The sequence below is a fragment of the Podarcis melisellensis genome (assembly GCF_964234715.1).
Source record: "Podarcis melisellensis genome assembly, chromosome: 4".
Taxonomy (NCBI): Eukaryota; Metazoa; Chordata; class Lepidosauria; order Squamata; family Lacertidae; genus Podarcis; species Podarcis melisellensis.
In genome coordinates, this window is record NC_138531.1 from 41,825,201 (window position 1) to 41,847,999 (window position 22,799).

At 43.1% G+C, this 22,799-nt stretch overlaps 1 protein-coding gene across 4 annotated transcripts in view; it reads right to left on the reverse strand.

The window, feature by feature from the left end:
- LOC309368869 (uncharacterized protein) overlaps positions 1 to 22,799 on the reverse strand; it is a 269,378-nt gene that overhangs the window by 130,070 nt on the left and 116,509 nt on the right. For all 4 annotated transcript variants that reach the window (XR_014167927.1, XR_014167928.1, XM_081909230.1 and 1 more), the window contains one exon: positions 11,162 to 11,283. Coding sequence is in view for 2 of the 4 variants with exons in the window: in XM_081909230.1 (XP_081765356.1) it covers positions 11,162 to 11,283 (122 nt within the window). In the remaining 2 variants the exon portion in view is untranslated. The remainder of the gene's footprint in view (positions 1 to 11,161; positions 11,284 to 22,799) is intronic.

Consider the following 22,799-nt stretch of genomic DNA (forward strand, 5'->3'; position numbering starts at 1 on the left):
ATGCTGCTTGCCCTCTGCCCTGGGCTGCTAAGGAACAGTGTGGTGGTAGATTTTCCAGGCACTTGGGATGCCTCTGTGAATGCATTTTATTTGCGCTATATTGCTCTAGCCTTGCTGCAGAACTAAACAGCTTCAGTTCAACGAGTTTGACCTGCAAACAGCATGATGTGGAACTAGAGCTGGGTCTTTTTTTAAAAAAAGAAAAGGTCCTTTCACTCCACTTTTTACCCTTAGGCCACTTTGCTTTCACTTAAAATCAAATTAAAGTAGATACGCAATGCTTTCAGGCCACCCATGCTTTGCTGCCTTGTTGTGGTCTCCCTACAGTCAGACTATGTGTTTATTCTGTAGTGTCGTGTTTTAGAAGTAAAGTTGATTACCAGATGGATTTGGATATATTGCATGGAAAAATGCTATTATAACATATATTTTAGCCATCACCCATGTTTCAACCAGTGCAGCCACTTGGTGAGACACTACTGCAACTACTGCAATGCGATCCTTGTTTGGAAGTCCTCCCAAGCTCCATGGGATTTACTCCCAAGTAAGTGTGCATATTGGGGATGCGGGTGGCGCTGTGGGTTAAACCACAGGGCCTAGGACTTGCCGATCAGAAGGTCGGCAGTTCAAATCCCCACGACGGGGTAAGCTCCCGTTGCTCAGTTCCTGCTCCTGCCAACCTAGCAGTTCAAAAGCACCTCAAAGTGCAAGTAGATAAATAGGTACCGCTCCAGTGGGAAGGTAAACGGCATTTCCGTGTGCTGCTCTGGTTCGCCAGAAGCGGCTTAATCATGCTAGCCACATGACCCGGAAGCTGTACGCCGGCTCCCTTGGCCAATAAAGCGAGATGAGCGCCGCAACCCCAGAGTCGGCCACGACTGGACCTAATGGTCAGGGGTCCCTTTACCTTTACCTTTACGTGTGCATATTGGGCTGCATCCTTAGAACCCTGTGCACAATGTGTGAATTGGTGCTTAACTCAGCTGGCCAACTCTGCAAGGTAGTGGTGCAAAGAAGTGGCATAAGAGGACCGAGGCCTCTTTCCTACTTTCACAGTGGCATCTCCAACTAGGCTGGCTGGTGAATTTTACCTAAACATCAGTGAATGGGACAGCATCCACCATCTGCTGCCTGAGGCAGCCACCTCTCTCTACCCAATGATAGGGCAATCCTGAAAGGCTCTTCATATTGTTGCTGCTGTAATCAGATGTAACTGCAATGGACAGATTGTCAGGGTAGGTAGCAGGCCTTAATAATGGAGGGAATGAACAGAAGTAGAACTTTTCACTCGAGTCTCTAAAGGTCAATGTATTTTGAACCATATGCAGAGGCTTTTTAAAATACCTATCCAGCTTTTTAACTACAAACTGGTGCTCTTATCCACTTACTATCAGTCTGAGACCTCCTGTACTTTTATAAATATTGCTACAGAGTCATATCAAGCAGGATTAATTAGTCAGGCTTTTTTTACAGGACTACATGTCAATGGAAGTCAGGGGTTTTTTTTGTTCATAAATATATTTATTAATTCCCATTAATAAATAAATTCAATTTTCATTTAATTGTCTGGCCTAAGCCAACTTTTTGAACTGCCCATTTGCAGTTATGGGATTTACAAGCCTCTTTAGTCCCAGGCTTTCCTAAACTCTAGAATTCTGTTCTGCCAAGCACATTTTTTGAGTGTAAGCAACATTTCAAAATCATTACTACTCTTCTTTTTTTGAACCTCCATTTCACAGTTTAATAACTTGTTTGGAGTGCAGAAAAGGCCTACAGCTATATTTATAACACTGCATTGCTGGTATATTTAATCAACAGCTATAGCAAATCGCATCCACCTAAAATGTTCTCATTTAACCTTGCCTCCCACATGATCTCTTACAAATGTGTCCCATTTCATTATATTCAAATAGGACAGGGAAGAAATCTTGCATGCCAGAAATCTTCCTAATAAGACAGTGATTATATTCCACTTCCTCTTGGCATCATATTCATGTGAGCAGGACCATGTTTACATCAAGACATATATGCCTTATATAAAACTTCATTGACACTATGGACCTTGTTTTCCTGCTGCTGATCTGCTAATAGAAATATGTAACTAGTCCCTAATATCTCTTTCTGTACCCGAGAACTGAAAAGTAGTCAATGTAACACCCATTTTTTAAAGAAAACTACAGGTAGGTTAGTGTTCTGAAACCACAGGTATATGGCAGCAGGTCTCCCTGGTATACATAATCCTACAGCAGATGGTAATGCATAGTCCAGCAGGCAGGTAGGCCTACAGGTGCAAAGTCCTGTCAAACCAGGTTCCTGCCTCTGCAGCCCATCCCAGGATCAGGGCATCTGGAGGTCAGTCCCAAAGAAGCAGAGTTCCAAAGAGCTCCCTGGAACATCCAAGCCATGGTCCAACCAATGTGGGAAGTTGACCAGACACAGCACATCAGCTCTGCTTCCCTTCCATACCTTGCATGCTGATTGCAGCATCTGGGCTTGATGAAGCATGTGGCCCTCACCTGTTCCAAGCCTACTCCGGGTGAGCCCCACCTGGCCAGCTAGGGAGCTGTGCTGTGGGCTCTTGCCTGCCATAGCCTCCTAGAGCGTGCCTCCCATTGCTTCTTATGCCCCAGAGCCCACTGTGTCTTATGCCCCAGAGCCCTCTGGTTCTGGTGATGGGCCCTGCTGCTCTGGTTCCTGTTCACTGACCCCCATCCCCTCTGTTGCCCCATGAGTACCTTCTACACCAACTTCTCCTTCTCCATCACCAGCTTGTCCAGGTGTGCCTGTCATGCCTACATCCCTTGCAGGGATCATCTTCCTCCTCTCCACTGTCCTGCCAGTTCATGACAGTTAGCTTAATGTCAGTTTGAGGAAAACTGGTGGAAAGTATTGTCAGAGACAGAATTATCAAGCACATAGAAAAACCAAGTTTTGCTGAAGTAGAACAAGCATGGCTTCTGCAATAGTAAGACCTGTCTCATTAACCTTTTTAGAATTCTTTGAGAGTGTCAACACACATAAAGAAGTGATCCAGTAAAAAAATGTCTACTTGGACAATCCAAAAGCTTTCCACAAAGTACCTCACCAAAGACTCTTGGGTAGGATCAGCAGGCATGGGATGGGAATAAAGCTAGGAGTGGTCTTCTTGTGGAACAGTAACTGGTTAAGAAACAGGAAGGAGAGATTAGGAATAAATGTCCCCCATTTGGGGATTATAGCTCACTTTGGGAAGAGCAAATTCTCCCTGCCCCCCCTTCCAAGACACCCATGAATCAGAAGAATCCTTATTTTCCTCTATATGAAACTCCCAGTGCTTGGAAAATACAATGTCTCTGAAACAGAAAGAAGCCTGAAGAACAGTTCTGAAGTGTGGACAGCAAGTGAATGATAAATATCCCTGCATTCTAAATAGAAATATATCACCCATAGAGGCCCAGAAATACAAGGAAGTTTATACAGTGGTACCTCAGGTTACATACACTTCAGGTTACATACACTTCAGGTTACAGACTCCGCTAACCCAGAAATATTACCTCAGGTTAAGAACTTTGCTTCAGGATGAGAACAGACTTCCAGAACAAATTACGTTCTTAACCTGAGGTACCACTGTACACTGAAAGTATTACATAACTGAGTACTGATAATTGCAGTGTTTTAGTCTTTGATGTAATCATTGCACCAGAGAATAAATTATAGAATGAGAAGTAAAGCTTCCATTTTACACAAAACACGGCTGGTTGTGCATCAGGGAGGCAAGCAGAGTACTGATATCCATTTATCCAAACTCTTGTTTGAGGATGTGATATCACACCAAACAATGGAACATCAGAAATGAAAATGCTGTAACAACAACAAAAAGAGCCATGAGGGAAGAAGGAGGGAGGGGAGCCAGCAGGGGGAAGGAACAAGGGCCTGCACTGTTTTATTGTAGTACTGTGAATACCCTAATAAACTATTGATAAAAAAGAGGAACTACATTTCATTTAGAGTGCCTGCTCTCCCTCCTATGTAATATCTAAAGTCTGTATTACCTCATAGACAGGCACAGAACATTTCCCTTATAGTGGTGGTGAACACCATATGCACTACCATGTAGGGGATTTGTAAGTAAAGTGGTACCCCTCTGGATGTGAATGGGATCCGTTCTGGAGCCCCATTTGTATGCAGAAGCGAACGCAACCTGCATCCGTGCGTCTGCGCATGCGCGGGTCGCCATTCACTGCTTCTGCGCATGCGCGTGACATCATTTTGACCGTCTGTGCATGCATGAGCAGAGAAACCCAGAAGTAACGCGCTCCGTTACTTCCGGGTCGCAGCAGCACGCAACCCGAAAATACTTATCCCGAAGCTACTTCAACCTGAGGTATGACTGTATTTATGTTGTTGTTGCATTTACACATTTATAAAAAGTTTTGGCTTTAAGCAGGTTGTCTAAAGTTGAAGAACATGCAAATTCCTTTGCCTTTCCTTAGCTGAGAAATGGTACAAGAAAACTTGAGCATTTTAAAATAGTATGTGTGTTACTATCTCCCGCCTTCCTTTTATTTCATGCTAAATCAATTTCACAGTGTTTCCAACTAAAATCACTAAATAAACATGAAAGCTCATCCTAGATATGCATAAGGAGCACTAAATCAGCAATTCAGAACACAGCAGTTCCTAATTTGCCTTATGGAAGCAAGGACCAGACCAAAGTTATGGGACCAATATTTTCAGAAGCTCAGTAACAGCAATAATTAGACAATGCTATGTAACTGTAGTGTGTGACCAAGCAGTGAACTTGGTAAGAATGCTGAAATCAGATAGACTAACAGCTACACAAGGGCAAACTGTTTCTAACCCGAATAATCACTAGGGCATATCAAAGTGACATATTCAATGAAAACTGGACATGCATGTGAAAACAGTGGAAAGGGAAGCATTATCCCAAGACTCATACTTGATTTGATTTGCAGGCTGACCCATGCTGAACGCTCAAGGCAAAGGGAATGTGAAAAGCATAAACCCCATTAGACTAATTAAAAGCTCACTCAGTCCACCTTGTCCCCCACCATCCAAATCCATCAGAAACAAAACCATCACCCCCCACTGAAGATGTTCAGAGATGGTCATGCATGCTTGATGCATGAAATCACTTGATTTTCCAGCAAGTTTTCCAGTGTAAAAATGAATGTGCATAGGCAAGAGAGGGCAGCGGCAGCCATTTTCTCTTCAAAATTTGAAATAAGCCTAGGCACATGTTGAAATGCATAGCTTCGGTTGGTGATGCCATCACACAATGATACCTTACCCATGTGCACTCCTTTCTAATAGATGCCCTTTAGAGGTGATGGGGGCATGCGTACATTAGAAGCCTTGCCCTGATGTATGTTTCTAATGTTGCCATAGTTAACATGAGACATAAAAATGGCAGGCACAACAAATATCCTGACTGGAGACAGGCAGCAGTAAATCACACTGAGTGAGTCAGAGTTAACTCTTTATTAGCAAAAACAGGGTCTGCACAGGAGTGTCAGACCTAATGAGCACAGCAATTCCTCTCTGGCAGGTCTTGCCCCCATGAAGCAGTTGCTGAGACTGAAGGTCCCTGCCTTCTCCCAGGTTCCTAAGTCCCCTCCTTTCTAGTGTTTCCCCCAAGCAATCTGAGACTGCACCTGCATGTAACTTCTCCTCCACCTCCTTCATGTCTCTCCTGGTTCTGGGAGACCAGGGGGAGTGGAGCTTGTTGCAACAAGCAACCTGTGCTTATTCACCAGCCAGACTCACGTCTGCCAGTCGGCCTCCCTTCTTTCCTGCTTCATCTTCTGCTCCTGATACTGGACTTCTTTCTGCCACAGTCTCCCCCTGCTCACTAAACCCTGTTGCCTCTCCAGCTTCCAACACCTTCTCTCCCCCCCCCCCCCGTCTTCTCCCTCTGGCCACTCATTTGGCATCCCACCATCAATTCTCTGGCCCTGAGCCTTTTTCCATTTGGGGTTCTCTAGCTGGTTCCGCCCACTATTTCTCTGATGGTTTTTAAATACCATGAAAATCTAGTGAAATGGCTGCTATATTTTTGTCCTTTCAGTTTTAATGCTCTTCTATATCTTTTTCTGTTCGTGTGAATTCTCTCTTGTAAGAATAAGGTGGATTCCCCCCCCCCCCATCTTTGCTGGAGAAGTCAGATGATGTCAGAGACTATTTTAATGCATTTTCTATTGAGGTTTATACCAAAGGTACCAGCCTAACCCTTTTTCATGGTTATGGCTTCAATTGAAGGCAAGGTTCTAGATATTATGCAGATTACTTTGTTTCTTACTGCAACAAAATAGCCCCAGAGCTCCTATTACTGTTTATTTTGTAATTAGAAACAGCCTATATTATAAATAACACTAGAAGCTGAATTGCCTGCAATGCAGACAAAATTTGGGCTGTTGCTATGGGTTCCAATTCTCTACCTTTTGCTGCCCCAAAACAGCCGCTATCAGTGGTTTCAAGGGTATAATGTGAATGTTATGCAAAATATGTCAAATGTTAATAAGCCCATTAAAACATAGCTGGATGAAAATAAGATTTTTTTTAACCCATAGCAGCCCATTTGATTCTCAAAGGTTAAATGATGTTGGGATAGTGATCCAGCTTTCATCACTATTCAATAGCATGTCCTCCATTTCATTCATTCCAATATTACTTCCATAATTCTTTCACTAGTGTGAATTGCCTTTGCCATTTCACCACCCACTCACTCAGCTTGGAGAGGCCCGCCAGACTTCCTCCATATATATAGTGAGCACGTAGTAGAGGGATGAAACAGGATTTTGGCCTGTCTCCAATCTCCTTGCATAGTCAAAGCTCTGAAAACGGGCCCTTTCCTTCATTCAGCTGCATGCACATGCATACTTGATGCAACTGGGAATCCTGCACATTCAGAGTTCTGCTCATGCGCAGCACCTATGTACATAGAGCCTGTATGTGCACAGCACACCTGGCTGATGTAGGTGTCAGGGCCTACAGGTGGAGTGCTTGCCATTAGTGACTGTGCCATCCGGCACAGTCCCAATCCCTTATATACATTTATTCTGTTATGAAAGGAAAGACGTGAAAAGCTCTGAGATATGAAACAGCAACCCAATATCAAGTTCTCACCTTTTCCCCTTGAATTGTTTCAGCTTAATCATTCTCCTGATGAGCAACTTCTGCAAGGAAGCAACATCCTGTCTGCCTGAACATTATGGGGAGAGGAGTGAGGAGTTGACACAGGCAGCTATTTTTAGCCGCCAGGGTTGGCTCTATCATTAGGCAGAGTGAGGCAACCACCTCAGGTGGCAGATGCTGGGCTCGAGCCAGCACTCTTCTCTATTGTATGACTGGGTTGGGTATGGCACATGAGCTCTTTCATCACATCCTAAACTACTCAGCTCCTGTATGTGGAATGAGGTGGGCACCATCTTATCTGTTGCCTCAGGCAGCAAAATGTCTTGGGCTGACCCTGTCCATGGCAGCCTTTGTGCATTGGCCCATTATGGACTATGGTAGTTGCATTCAGCGAGCTGCAACTCTCCCCCTTGGAGAAGGGCAAGATGGCTTCACACCATGAAGGAATGCGTATAACCACGCAGTTCAAAAGCTTGTCACACTGCATACAAATGGAAATTTTTTAATAGCTGGAATTCTGTTTAGAGAGCAACCCCCTCCCCTTTAAAGTGACTCGCAATTAGGCATGTAGCCCACTGCTCTCTGTACCTGTTCATCTTTCGATTGCAATATCATTATTCAAACTTGATCCACTGTGGTTTGCATTTTGTTAAATTCATATGATCAGCCCTGGTACGATGATTTGTGAAAATAACAGTGCTGTTTTCTATTCCCCTGACGATGGCGTGATCAGCTTCTACAAAACAGATGCCATTACATTCCTATATAGTCCCCTATTTGCAGTCCTGCTATTGTTATTCATTGGCCATCATCAAGTAGCCATTGCGCCCAGGCAGTTTTACTTTCAGATTTATTTACATGGGGTGGGGAGACAAAAGATTTAAAACAATTGTCTGTGTGTAAATGACACAGATCATCAACAAGACATCCTTGTGGGTGGGTGGGTGGGGAGGGACTCCGGTGAAACACAATAACAAATCCAGCCATCTCCCATAACCATCCTTTTTCATAGCTGTGAATGGCCACATGCAGAAGAAAAGTTCGCAAGGGCAATTGCTGCAAAATGCAGAGAGAACAGCAGTATTTTTTAAATTGGTCATTTTGTGTGTGTGTTCCAGCAGGCGTGATGGACAGGAGGATGCTCACTGATGGTAGTGAAAGGAAGGACACAAAGTACATGGTTGTGGTTATGTTCCCCACACCCCACACAAACACACAATAAAATGATGCAGAGCCTTGGTGAACTGTGCTGGCTGGATTGTTCCTTGGTGTTTTGCAACAGTGAAGCTGACACACCTTTTTGTACAATGATGGTTCTGAAAAGCTCAGAGAATCATTCTTTCTTTTAAAATGCATTTCCTATTAAAGCTACTACCATTAAACATTACTAGCTTACACCCATTAACCCCTCCCTCCCTCCCACTATCATGTAATAGAAGGCTTTATAGGTAGGAAGGCAGGATAAGAAACATGGCACTGAATTTTAACGCCTACCAGCATCACCTCAGTGGAGCAGAGTTCAGAGGAATACACATTTTTTGCAGAGCTGATCTGACAGTAACTCCGAAACAATGACAACGAATAGAGTACTGGGTTCAAAAACAGTGCCATTAATTTTGTGTGGATTTTGAAAACCAGTATCAATAAAGATCACTAATGCTCACCTGGTAGGCAAATGAGCAAGCTGCTGCAGAGCTTACATTCATGTTTGATTTTTGCAAAATTTCTCCATCCTCCCTACTCATGATTCAGGTAAGCAAGGATGCTGTCCCCGACAAAGAATTCCTGTCAGTTCTTGGTGTATATGAAAAGCTGCTTTGATGAAGCGTAGCAGCCACAGATACCCAAACACTCTGTGAGGTAACCGGGAAAGGGTTGCTCATGCTAAACTCTGAGAGCTTCTTTTCAGCTTTCTCAAAACCATGCGAATGAAGATCTCAATGCCTTTCATGGAGATTGTTGCCAATTTGGGATGTAGAGAGAATACCAAACAAGCCTCCCACAAGGGAACTGGCAGTTAATATTCATTTAACTGTAACTTCTGCAGTATGAATGTGCACTTTTATCAGACAAATAATTTTAGCCTAACATTAGAAGGAGGAGAACAGTATAAATAGGTGCAGCTTCTCTGCTCTCGTTAACATCGCTATTATGTTGGGTTTGGGTTAGGAAAATGCAGTGTGATTACTGAGGCCATAAGGTGTATGCTTGAGCATAAAAATGGGCACTATTTTACACCCTTTTTGAAAATGTCTTTTCCCATGCCAAATCATATGGTGCCTTAAATCTACTGTTCTGAAAGCATTTGCTTAGTAGGTGAGCAAATGTTTTGCATTCAGAAGGCCACAATTTCAGTTCCCAGGATCCCAGATATTAAAACTCTGGAAGGCAGCTACAATATTCAGCTGGGTATCCACTCATCTGACTTTGTATAGAGCAGCTTCCTATGTTTAACAATACCTGAGAACTTTAATATAGGCAGTGGTAGCCAATGTATTGGTCTACAACTCCAGGTGTTGTAGGATTACAATTCCCATCATCCCATGCTGGATGGGCTTATGGGAGATGGAGTTGAACAAATGCATGGAGGGGATCACATTGACAACCTCTGATTTAAGGCATGTTATTGTTGTTTTCATTTCAAAAATAATTCCCCAGAGATATGTTCTCAAAACCTATCATCTATAAAGACACCTGGAGAATGAGCAGAGGGTCCCAGGACTGCAGATAGCAAAAATGTCCCAATCTCCAAAAAGGAAGATCCAGGAAAATACAGAGCAATCGATACAGGGAAGATACCAGAACAGATTATGAAGCTTTCCATCTGCAAGTATATTGATAACAAGGCAGTGATTGGGAGCGTGGATTTGTCAATGAAAAAGCCCTACAAGGCAAATGGTTTCTCTCTCTCTTTTATCAAGTTACTCACTTGGGATTGTGGGAATGCTGTGGATGTCATTTTTCTTCATTTTATCAGAGCATTTGCCCAAATTGCCTACGATATTTTGGTTAACTAGCAACTTAAATGAGGGCTAGCTGATAACACCATCAGATGGCTTGACAGCTGGTTGGAAAACAGTGTTGGAAAAGTGCTTAGACTCTGGGAGCATCACTCCAGTTCACATTGTTTTTTGGCCCACAAACAGAGCTGTTGTACACCTTGTATACCTGGCTTGACAGTAGTATATGTGAAAAGGATCTTGAGATTGCATTCAGTCACAAGCTGAACATGAATCAGCCGTGTCTTGTAGCTGTAAAAAGATAGGCTACTGCAATTTTAGATGCAGTTTTCAAGTCATGGGAAGTACTGTAATGGAACCACTTTATTCTGCATTAGCTAGACCTTATCTGGAGTCCTGTGTCTTGTGTCCAGTTCTGGCCACTGCACTTTAAGAAGGATGTGACAAAATTAGAACAGTTTTGGAGGAGGAGGAGAACAGAGATGCTCAAGTATACTGAGTATGCTTAAAGGTAAAGGTAAAGGGACCCCTTAGGTCCAGTCGTGCCCGACTCTGGGGTTGCGGCGCTCATCTCACTTTATTGGCCGAGGGAGCCGGCGTACAGCTTCCGGGTCATGTGGCCAGCATGACTAAGCTGCTTCTGGCGAACCAGAGCAGCACGTGGAAACGCCGTTTACCTTCCCGCCAGAGTGGTGCCTATTTATCTACTTGCACTTTGACGTGCTTTCGAACTGCTAGGCTGGCAGGAGCTGGGACCGAGCAACGGGAGCTCACCCCATCATGGGGATTTGAACCGCTGACCTTCTGATCGACAAGTCCTAGGCTCTGTGGTTTAACCCACAGTGCCACCCGCGTCTCTTGAGTATGCTTAGCCTGGAGGAAAAAAAGAATGAAGATGTGCATGAAAGCACTCTTCAAATATTTGAAATAATGTCCTACATAGAAGGGCAAAGGCTTGATCTCTGTAGTCTAGGGCTAGATTTATTAGAATTACAGGAGGGTAGAGTTTACTTGAAATTTAGGAGAAATTTTAGCAGTGAGCATAGTTCAACAATGGAAACAATTACCTGAGCAAGAGTGGACTTCTCTTTGGTGAGGTTCAGGAAGAAGCTGCTCAGGCTGTTCTTGCTTCAGTTTTCTTGCATCAAGCAGGAGGTTGGAATACAAGGCCACTGTCAATGCTGGATTTCTGTGTAAGAAACACACACACAATAGAAACTGAATTTAAAATGCCAATGAAGTAATTTGTATCATGCAGCATAAATAATATTGTTGCATGCCATTCCTCTGAGCGGTGCAGGGGTTCTGGGCTCTTATCCAGGGTTCGTGTTTCTTCAGAATGCAGTACAGCAGAGACTGCAGTGTCTTTATGATATATGGCTTATTTACACACATATATAACCTTAGTCGTAGGGATGCGGGTGGCGCTGTGGGTTAAAGCCTCAGCGCCTAGGACTTGCCGATTGAAAGGTCGGCGGTTCGAATCCCTGCGGCGGGGTGCGCTCCCGCTGCTCGGTCCCAGCGCCTGCCAACCTAGCAGTTCGAAAGCACCTCCGGGTGCAAGTAGATAAATAGGGACCGCTTACCAGCGGGAAGGTAAACGGCGTTTCCGTGTGCGGCTCTGGCTCGCCAGAGCAGCGATGTCACGCTGGCCACGTGACCCGGAAGTGTCTTCGGACAGCGCTGGCCCCTGGCCTCTTAAGTGAGATGGGCGCACAACCCCAGAGTCTGTCAAGACTGGCCCGTACGGGCAGGGGTACCTTTACCTTTACCTTTATAACCTTAGTCTACAATGGAGGGGTTCACAGCATTAACACCCTAAGAGGGTCTCGCTTCCCTCATAAGCCACAGCCTTGGATTCAAACAGAAATCAAACAAGACTCTGTCTCTCTCCACTCCCAGCTTGCTGCTTTGCTTCTAGCTCACACCACTCCAAACTCTCTACTACTCAACTCTGACTTTGTCCTTATAACTATCCATGAAGCCATTTGCTGTCTCTCACAGAGCCCCTTCCTTTGTTCCCCTTAATGGCCCATCAACTCACCAGGAAGCTAGCTTGGCTATTCGAAGAATTAGATGGCGGGGGGGGGGGCGGGGAGGCAAGTATCAGGTCTCAGCATATAGCCCACACCCCTCCCAACTCATAACACTAATAAAAACCCCCAAATACACACATGAACCCACTAAATTGTCACTTAAAAATGCATTGCATTGACCTTGCCAGATATGTATGAAGTAGCATGCCCCAAGGAAATGCATCTTCCTTTCTCTGAGCTTCTGTATTCATGTTCGCATAGCACACCTATGTGGTTTCTGAGAGTGTATGAATAAATAAAATTATTCTTAAGCTGAAAACAACTAAGCACCATGTTTCCTGTTAATAGAGTCAAATATGTGTGTGTACAATAAAATCCTGGGGAAAATACACACCAAGTGACATTTACTGCCACTGTACATGATGAGACTAAAATCTATCTTATCAAATACTTGTAAGCAACTCTCGCCTCTAGCTTCTCGTTTCATTGTGTTCGTGTCTTATTAAAAATTAAACTCAAGTTCCTCCTCCCTTCATCGTTATCCACCAAAGTGGAAGATGAGAGCCCATGGACTTGTAAAGATTTCCATCGTGATTCCACATTAAATGTGCATAAAGGACTCTCCTAAGAGAAAATGACGATTAGAGGAACATTCCTTTTAGGAGGAGGAAAAGGGCAAAAGGAAAAATACTCCCTTTTTCTAAGCCCCCCGCAGCGATAATGCTTCTTCGTACCTGGTTGTCACTTTGAAATTCATTATATTGACCTAAAGCTTCACGCATTGGAATGCTTTAAGAATAATTGACAGCAAGAGAAGATATAATCGCAAGGTATTGTCATCAGTGCCTCGGCAGCTCTTTCGCTTAAAAACACATTATGTAAATCTATGCAGTGCTCCAGTCATAAAATATTATGCACACATCGTGTGTGGAATAGAGACGGGGTGTCACAAAAACCTGTTTGAGAAACAGGCTACCAATTAATTCCCCCCTCGCCCTCCTACAGAACAGATATTCACTTGGCACATTTTTGGCACACTGTAGTCCTTTTAACATTTCAGAGTGGCTTTTCTCTCCTGACATTGTTACACAGTGTAGTTCTAAAGAAATATGCTATAACTACCACACACAGCAAGCTTAACTAGAAATGGAGAGAAAAGAAAGAGGTCTCCATTTCATTTGCTAATTTGTATTCTGCATAAGACAAAAGAAAGAAAGAGGGAAGTGCCTGAGGGTGGGATGTGGGGGACCAAGAGAGAGGATGCTGCCCAAGGGTTTTCAACCATGTAGCAAGCATCCCTTGGGCAAAGGATGTGAAATACCTTAGCTGGGGTCCTATCAATTGAGAAAAGGCACCTCATGCCCTGGTGGTGGGGACTCCTACCAGAGTTTTTCAGTTATTTTTGTTGCATCCATGTGTTTATGGAACATGGAAATAGGTTTGAGGACTCCTTGCCTCACACCCTGAACCCTGAGTTGAGAACAGGAATTGGTAAAAGCAGTGCTTTTTTCCTGGGGATACTCAACGGTATGTTGTAACAGCACCGGTATTTTTTTAGAAGAAAAGCACTGGTTAAAAGGTTATGTTTATAGAAGCATAACAAGGAAGATATTGAGACAATCTCACAACAAATGCAGACAGAGAATACTGACCCAGGCAAGCAGAAAAACTCCTGACTGCAGCTAAGGGCTGATCTCCAGTACTCAAGGTGGCATGACGGGAGGCAACTATGCTCTTCCCGTAAAGGGAAGCCAGGAGTGTGCCACCCCCCACATTGCTCAGTTCTCAGCAGGTGGCATATGCCAGGCCCTGAAAGCACCAGACCAAGAGGTCCCATAAGCCAGTCAACAATCTAACATGCCTCAGGTTGTTGACCATGCTGTAATTAAGTGGTACTCAAAGTGGCTGGTGCTGATACCCTCCAACCATTTATTTGATGAAAATAGGGACGTCCCATTCCATAATGATCATTTTACTATTTATACCCCACACATCTTACTAGGTTGCCACAGCCACTCTGGGAAGCTTCCAACATATGGAAAAATATAATAAAACATAAAACATCCCTATACAGGATTGCCTTCAGACAGCTCGGGGGTCAAATAACTCCATACACTCCAACATTTCCCCAATGAAAACAGGGACAAACTAAGGAAAAGTAGGACATTCCAGGAAAAAAACAGAAACTGGGACAGCTTCTCTAAATCAGGGACATCCCTGGAAAATAGGGACACTTGGAGGATCTGCCATTGGATTCCAGTCTGCAGTGACTCCACCACAGCCCGGGTTGGGTGGGACACAGAGGGTTGGGTGGGCACACGGGTGGGGGAGGGAAATGCCGGTCCGTCACATCAAATAGCTTGAGAAGCAGTGTCTTAAACCACTTACCCGCCCACACCATGCAACCAGATCAAAACCCAAACCCACCACAATCCAACTGAATTCAGAGAAGTATGGTGCATGGGCAGGGGCGAGTATGGCCAAAGCCAATCAGAGTGTAGTAAAGAAATTCCCATTCAGCCCTGAATGGCAACTGGCAAAGCCTGCATTGCTCAAAGGGTGAGTTGCTGGGATGCTGAAGATGAAGAGTTCAGAGGCAACCTTTTAGAGGCAACCCAAGCTTGTAGTACGATCTCAGTCATATGAGATCTCACCCCTGTTCCTTGAGAGGAAACTGCATGAGGCGTTCTGCTTCATTTGGGTCTAATAAATATACCCTGCCCATCTGGCTGCGTTTCCCCAACTACTCTGGGCAGCTTCCAATATATAAAAATGCAATAAAACATCATACATTAAAAACTGCCTGATGCAGGGCTGCCTTCAGATGTCTTCTAAAAGTTGTGTAGTTCTTTATCTCCTTGACACCTAATGGAAGGGCATTCCACAGGAGGGCACCAATGAGGCCCTCTGCCTGGTTCCCTGCAACTTCACTTCTCTCAGTGAGGGAACCACCAGAAGACCCCTGGAGAAGGACTTCAGTGTCTGGGCTAAACTATGGGAGATGCTCCTTCAGGCATACTGGGCCAAAGCCATTTAGGGCTTTAGGGGTCAGCACCAACACTTTGAATCATGCTCGGAAACATACTGGGAGCGAGTGAAGGTCCTTTAGAACTGGTGTTATATGGTCCTAGCGGCTACTCCCAGTCATCAGTCTAGCTGCTGCAGTGTGGATTAGTTGTAGTTTCCGAGTCACTCTAGTGATATCTTTTCCAACTGATGATAACACTTCATTCATCTGATGAAGCATTGTCCAGTCCATGAAAGCTAATGTCACCATAAATCTCTTAGTCTTTTAAGGTGCCACAAGACTCTCTGCTGCAGGTAATATTTGCCAGAGTGCATAAAGATGTCACCACTCAGTTTGTACATGCCTCTAATTTGTCACTGTTTATCCACATGGGCCTAGGCTAGCATTTCTGGCATGGGTCACCTTTTTACCATCTGCCCAATATGCAGATTCATTCAGACCACTGCAGCACATTGTTGGCTCTTGTGTTACAATTTTCAATGTCCAGATGTCCCTCATGTGTTCTCTGAAGCATGCCATTTGGGGCACTCCCAGCCTATCACCTTGGAACAATTTCTCATCAACTACAGACAGTGCTGTTTTAAATTTAAAATATGAGGCAGGTACTGTATGTAGTCACCTGGCTAGCAAGCTACCTTTCATTTACTTGCTGTTGGATGATGCCATTTGCTGTGGCTTCTGTGAATTCTTTACATTTCTTTTTTATATATATATTGTGCCTGTACGCCTTTTCTTTTTCAAGTTGATGAAAAGTCAATTTTGTCATAATTTTCTCCAGGAGTGCTGTCAAATGTCCTGGATAATGTGTCGCCTGCTACCAGATCTTTCTCCTGTTTTATACTCCATATTGCTGAAGCTGGAAAACAGAGTCTCTGGAAACTAAGAGAAATGCCTGCCAGCTCTCTTGTTATCAAAAGAAACCAGAAGTTTATGGGCAGTTCCTTTGACAACTGGCCTTTCATAGATGAAGACACAACATTTTAGTGCAGCAAAAAATTGAAGCAAAAACTTCTTTTTCTGAGCATGTTGGCAAGAGAAGGATAAATTGGTCCATTTTGATCACTCCCACTTTCTCAAATCTTAACTTTAGTTCATCGCATTTGTGCACCAGTATGCATTTTTTAAGTCATCACAAGAATATGCCAGTATTTTAGTGTGGCTTTCTCCCAATGTACAGATTTGGTTTGCAATTTTGTCTAATTTGCACACTTCACCATGATATATTTGTACACATTTTCAGGGATGGAGATGTGTATCACAAAATTAAGGAAAGTGTGAATTTTGAGGGATAACTGCATTTCAGTTCATGTATTGTTTCAGGAGTGCAAATTAGGCAAGTTTCCTCTTTCAACGTCCCACATTCTATCTGCTCCCCCCCCCCCCCGGGCACCTGTTGACATTTTGGGTTGTCCTTCATAAAAACATTTCAGTGCATTAAATGTTGTTATTGTTATTAGTTGTGTCAGCTTTTCAAATTCCTTGACCAAATTTTGTACCCTATGTTCACTGCAAGTTTTTCTTGAGAAAGATTCCCACAAAATTCAACATTTCTGAAAATCCTTGTGGTATATTGAGATAACCTGTATTCTGCTAGCATCAATTTGCACACCATTTCCTGCTAAATATGTGACTTTTTCAACATGAAATGTGTACTTCCTTGAACCTTGGGATGAATCACAGCGAATCCTCCTGCTAATGTTTCTTGCATCTATATTAGATGAGACATCCTGGCACTTTCTCTGTGTTATGGCATGTGATGGGTGTCTAAGTCAAAGGCACATGCATGGCTAGTCCTGCTCTTTGGGGGCAGTATAAATCCAAGTGGTCTTTGCGATCAATGATTCAATGAAAAGCTATACAAAATGAATGTCCATCACACAGATCTTCAAGTGGGTAAGAGATTTCAAAGAAAGGGGCTATAAATATACTCAGTTAGTCCAGTAGTGTTCATTTTCCATGGCTATGGCCTAGCCTTATCCTGTACTTAATAGCATATCACAGTATAGGGCAAATCAGAGAAATGAGACTGTAGACTTCCATCTGGAATAGAAAGCGCAACATCAGTCACACCATGAAACACCTAAGCCACAGTTTTTCATGGTATTATTTGCAGCTGGCTGCTTTCGAATTGCAGCTGAATGTTCTAAGGGAAGAAAAGGTATACTTCTCAGTTGAGAAGATGAAGAAAACGAAGTTAATTAATGTGTCATCCATCTGGAACTTCAAAAATTGTCTTGCCTGGGGAATATATCATGCACTGGCTCTTCCCATTTGCACTGCGGCACAATAACAGCCATGGATTGAAATCAAAGCCTTGACTAAGCTTTAATAAATAGTCTGTACTTGATGTAATAATATTCAATAGTCTTTAGAGCAACTACCCAAGTGCATCAACACAGACAAGCAGCTGTCCATCACTGGGAAATGGCAACACATTTTCTTTCTGATCCCTGGAAAGCAAGACCCCTCAAAAATGTAACCTCAGAGCCTGTATTTCAAAATGGCATGTAGGGATTTTAAAGTCAATCAGGACTCTCCTTCAAATTCCTACTCAGCCCCAGAAAGGCAGCTAGGAAAGTCCACACTATAAAGGTCACTGAAACAAAGAAAGGCGAGTCTAGGGTGCAGCCTTTTGAGAAGCCTGGCAACAGATTGTCCACTCTGCTCTTCACATTGGATAAACCACCCAAGGCATCCCCTAAAGCAGGCATAGGCAAACTCGGCCCTCCAGATTTTTGGGGACTACAATGCCCATCATCCCTGACCACTGGTCCTGTTAGCAAGGGATCATGGTGATGTAGTCCCAAAACATCTGGAGGCCTGAGTTTGCCTATGCCTGCCCTAAAGGAAGTGGGGTGTGGCAAGCTCACCCCCATTCAAGAGAGGTAGCAACAACCCTGCCAAAAGTTCCTTAAGAACAAACCTGTTTTGAAATGAACTATGCTTTTTTTAAAATTTAAAAAAGCTTTACTTAATTAACTCTGTATCACAGGTAAAGCCACGGTGGTTGGTCAGCAAACAAGACAGCCCTCACCCCAGGTAAGCCTCCCCCCTGCCTTAATTGGAATAAAAGACTATTTTTGTTTTGAATCTGTCCCCCTCAAAAAGGAAGAAGAATAAGAAGAAAAAGATGCTAGGAATGAAAAGGAAGTTAGAAAACTGCCAGGAGATCTCTGACGTTTTGGATTCCACACATCTCCCCAGCCTCAAGAACTCAACTCACACTGCCAAATCCTCCTTTGATTTAGTGATATTAATGTACACTTACTCAAATTACTTTAGTTGGTCTGTATTAATTTACCATTAAGGAGCCAGAGTTTAACAAAGAATGTGGAAAGCAAAATAATATATAATATGGGAAACACTTTCCCAGAGCTAGTCACAGCTATTAGGTGCCCTAGCCCTGCTGTGATTCATGTGAAAACTGAAAGCCTGCTATGATTCACAAGAAAATAGTATTCCTTTGGGGACACTGGTAAGCAGTAATATTAAAAAGAAAAAACCTTAATCAGGGACACTAGAGCATTTATAAGGAAAGGACCAGTCACTGAATGTGAGCTATTTTCTTTCCTGTTGAAACTTATGATATATTGAACTTCTTATTAAGAACCATAACACTGAATTATAAATTTAATCCGAGAACCTCTCTGGTCCTTCATATATTGCTGGATTCACGCTCCCAGTAGCCCTAGCTAGCCTGGTCAAAGATAGCTAAAGCCCAGCAACATCTGGTTTCCCCTCCCTGTATCTACACTCTTCTTGGTCAATATGCACCTGAAATTGCAGTTTAGTTGATGCATCTATTATTGGATCACCACTTGGTTTTAAGCCCAGAAACCGTTTCTCTTTGTGGCTGATCCTGCCATGAAGAGGAGTGAAACAACATTTGAGGGCTATTGAGTGGGAACAGTTATTTCATTTCTGACAGCATCATGGTGGATGGCTGGTCATTATTTAATTTACATGGATAGGCCACTATGGTAGGTTGATGTTTCACAATGGGAACTTTGGGGGTTGGCATCCATCTGTCTCAGGAGACATTTGAAGAGTGTGCCTTTGGGGACGACGTCAAACCACTGGAGAGTTACAGTTTCTGCTGTGGCTGCAGGGACCGATATGGGAGAGACATGTTTAATTGAAGCTGGAGCAGATGAAGGCATCTGGTTGTGCTGATGCAGGTATACCATGGTGTTTCTTCTTTCTGTGCTCTTCCCAGTGAACACTGATGTGGATATGTGACCCGACTGAGTCTCTTCAGGCATTGTGGTCATCTGTAAGGAATTCCTATATGGCAGGGTTAATGTTGCCAGTTTTCAAGTCACTTTTGAAGACATCTTTGTAACACAGAGCTAGTCTGCCAATGGGCCTGGTGCCTGAAGCCAGCTCCCTTTAGAGTGGGGATCCTGCCACCTTCCATTCTGTGGACTTGACCCAGCCAGCATAGAAGCCACTAAGACAGGAGTGCAAACATGCTGGGAATGTGGGTTTGGGACAGCACATCTTTGTTTGAGACTCTGTCCTGCCATGTGATGCCCAAAATCTTCCTGATAAAGCAGGCGTTGCTGTGTTGCTCCTGATGGTTGTAAGTTGCCCACATCTATCTACCACAAAGCAGCATGCTCAACATGCAAGCCTGAACTCCATTGCAGGCTTGGGCAAAACAGTTGAGTCTCTGTTGAAACATTAGCTAATAGTAGGCCTTCATTTCTTTTCCTCACAGTTGTTTGTGGTTCAGCTAATAGTAGGCCTCAATTTGTTTCCCTCACTACAAAAGTACTTATTTATATTCATGCTAGAATTATTTTTGGGAGAAATGCATGAAGGGTCAATGCAGGCATTTTCTGTTGCTAAGATCCATTTGAAAGACTGCAACCTGGAAAGGGAGGATGGAGTAGAAGAGGAAGCACACAGGTTGCAAGTATCTTCTGCTCTTTGTACTACTGTTTTCTGAAGCTGTTTATTTTTTCAATGTTGTATTTTCTTCTGTAATAGCGAACAAAGCTCTGCCATGTTGCTCCTTGTTTGAAGTGGAAAAAGATGCTGATATTTGCAGTAACGGTGTCATGTTTTATGTAATAAGGACCGCAGAGCATGATAACCTGGAAAAGCAGAGCAGTGTAGTTCTTAAAGGGCTAGCAAAGTGCTCTTTGCTCTGTCATTCCCATGCTGCTCAGGTGCAAATTAAGGATGGTGAGTCAACTGCAATCCTGTTTGGACTAGCAAAGCCTCACTCGCAACCTCCGGATTAGACTGTTGAAGCATTCCTCAACCTGATGCCTTTCAAATGTTCAAAGGTGGGTGGTGAGCACACAATGGAGGACATGTTTTGCAGCTAGCAGCAAAACATTCTGAGCTGGCCCTCCATCATTCCACTAAGCCCCACTGCTGTTCGCCAGGGGTTTGGATTTCTCCTTGTAACTTTCAACACCAGGGTTTCAGTACACGCAAGTTAGATTGTGTCCCCCAAATCCCCTGGACTCAGATCTAAAGACAATTTGGCTATCGCAACTGAAAAAAAAGTCCTATTTGTTTCTCTTCAGTGTCACACTATGTTAATTTCCAAATGTGCTGCTGTGTCTGTAAATGTATGTCCAATTATGTGCCCACCTTTTATTTTAATACAGTAATCTATTATGTCCGTCTTCACCTTCAGTTGGTTCCTATAGTTTCCTTATACAGTGGTACCTCAGGTTAAGAACTTAATTCATTCCGGAGGTCCGTTCTTAACCTGCAAATGTTCTTAACCTGAGGTACCACTTTAGCTAATGGGGCCTCCCGCTGTCGCCATACCGCCGCTGCACGATTTCTGTTCTTATGTCATTCTGTTCTTAACCTGAGGTACTATTTCTGGGTTAGTGGAGTCTGTAACCTGAAGTGTCTGTAACCTGAAGCGTGTGTAACTCGAGGTACCACTGTATACTAATAGAATATGTGTAACTTTGACTTAAGTGTGCTACTAGAAGCTTTTTCACTTTTGTCAGACATTGTCATGTGCTTTTCAGACTATACTGTATTCAAATGCAGCGATCGCAATCTTATTCCGTGTCAAACCAATTTATTACAGCTAGAGGCTAAAATGGAGGATTTTCTATATGCCTGGTGCTGAAAATAAACTAGCTGGTTTCTTTAAAATATATTGCAACTGTAAGTTTTTAGAGATAAAGAGACAAAAGTGCCTCTTAGCTCACTGGAATATGTTGTGGGATGGTACCTCTTGTCACAGCAAGCCCCAGAGACCCAAAAGCAGCTTTTCCATCAGTGGCGAAGATACATAGGCGTAAAGCAGGTGTAGAGGACATGTGGCTCCCTAGATGTTCCTGTTACAAAAATGCATATACTAATGTAAAGTGTGCATAAAGATATTAGTGAAAATAACACATTAAAATGCATTATATTGGGGAAAATATGCTTTGCAAAAATATATATTAGGCAAAATTGCAAACAATAATGTGCATATTAGGAGAGATTTACACTGAAATGCTGGTGTATTTTCATGATGACTATATTTTTTAACAAGGTGGTGAAATGCACCAGATTTTACATGGGTATATTTTCTTACTTTGGCCAGGGAAATTTGTGACCCATTTATCCTTCATTACATATAAGCGTACCACATGAAAGACATAAGTAATAATCAGCCTGTTTCAGAGGAATAGCAAATTGCTGTATCCATGCATAGATGAAGCTTGTGTTGAATGACTGAGTTTTATTATTCACTAATGAGTTATAGAGATCTTCCAAGTTCTTATCAAATAAACTTTCAAGGCACCCATTAAGACTAATGACAATGATAAGTGCAATTAATGAAAACATGTGAAAATATGGGAAGAGGGGGCTAAAGAACAAGACTTAGATCCTAAATGCACTTACTTAGAAGTAAGTTTTATTGATCTTCAATATCAGTGAATTTATTCACACATAAATATGCTTTGGTTTAACGTATAAGTGGAGCAGCAAACATTATCTCAAAAGTTTAAGAAGGTTGGAGTAGACCACTGATCTGCCCCCAAACTTATCTGAACATTCAAAAAGAGTTCTTTATAGTTATATGGTGGATCAAATCAGCTCAAGCAGCAATGCGTACATGATTTTCATAATTAAGACTATGCACAGTGTTTCAAGGATGCTGTAAAGTAAATCTCATGGAGCTAGATAGGACTTCCAAGCAAACATGAATAGGACTGCATTGCACCAGTTGCAGAAGTGTCTCACCAGGTGGGGTGGAGACAGTACACTTATCTTCCCAGTAAGTGGGTTGATGCTGAGACAAGGAGGGATGTGGTGATGGGGAGTTCAGTGTGGCACAAAATTACCAGTGGAGCCAATTTGGCACTTCTGCATTTGCACTTTGTCAACCTTCCCACCAACTTGCCATTTATCCCTTCCCTCCCAGTAACCAACAGCAATCCACCTGTGGGAAATTAACATACTGGCTCCACCCATCTGCTTCTGCCTAGTTTTGCAGCTCAAGCCTATCGTATTTACTCAGAGACAAATCCGACTGTATTCAGCAAGGCTTACTCCCAGTTAAATACCTATAGGATTGTAGCCCTTGACATTTTCATTTAGCCTATTCAAATTTCATTAAGGCCCTTTCTGAATTAGTATGTAGATTACAAGAATTGTAAGAATGATACAAAT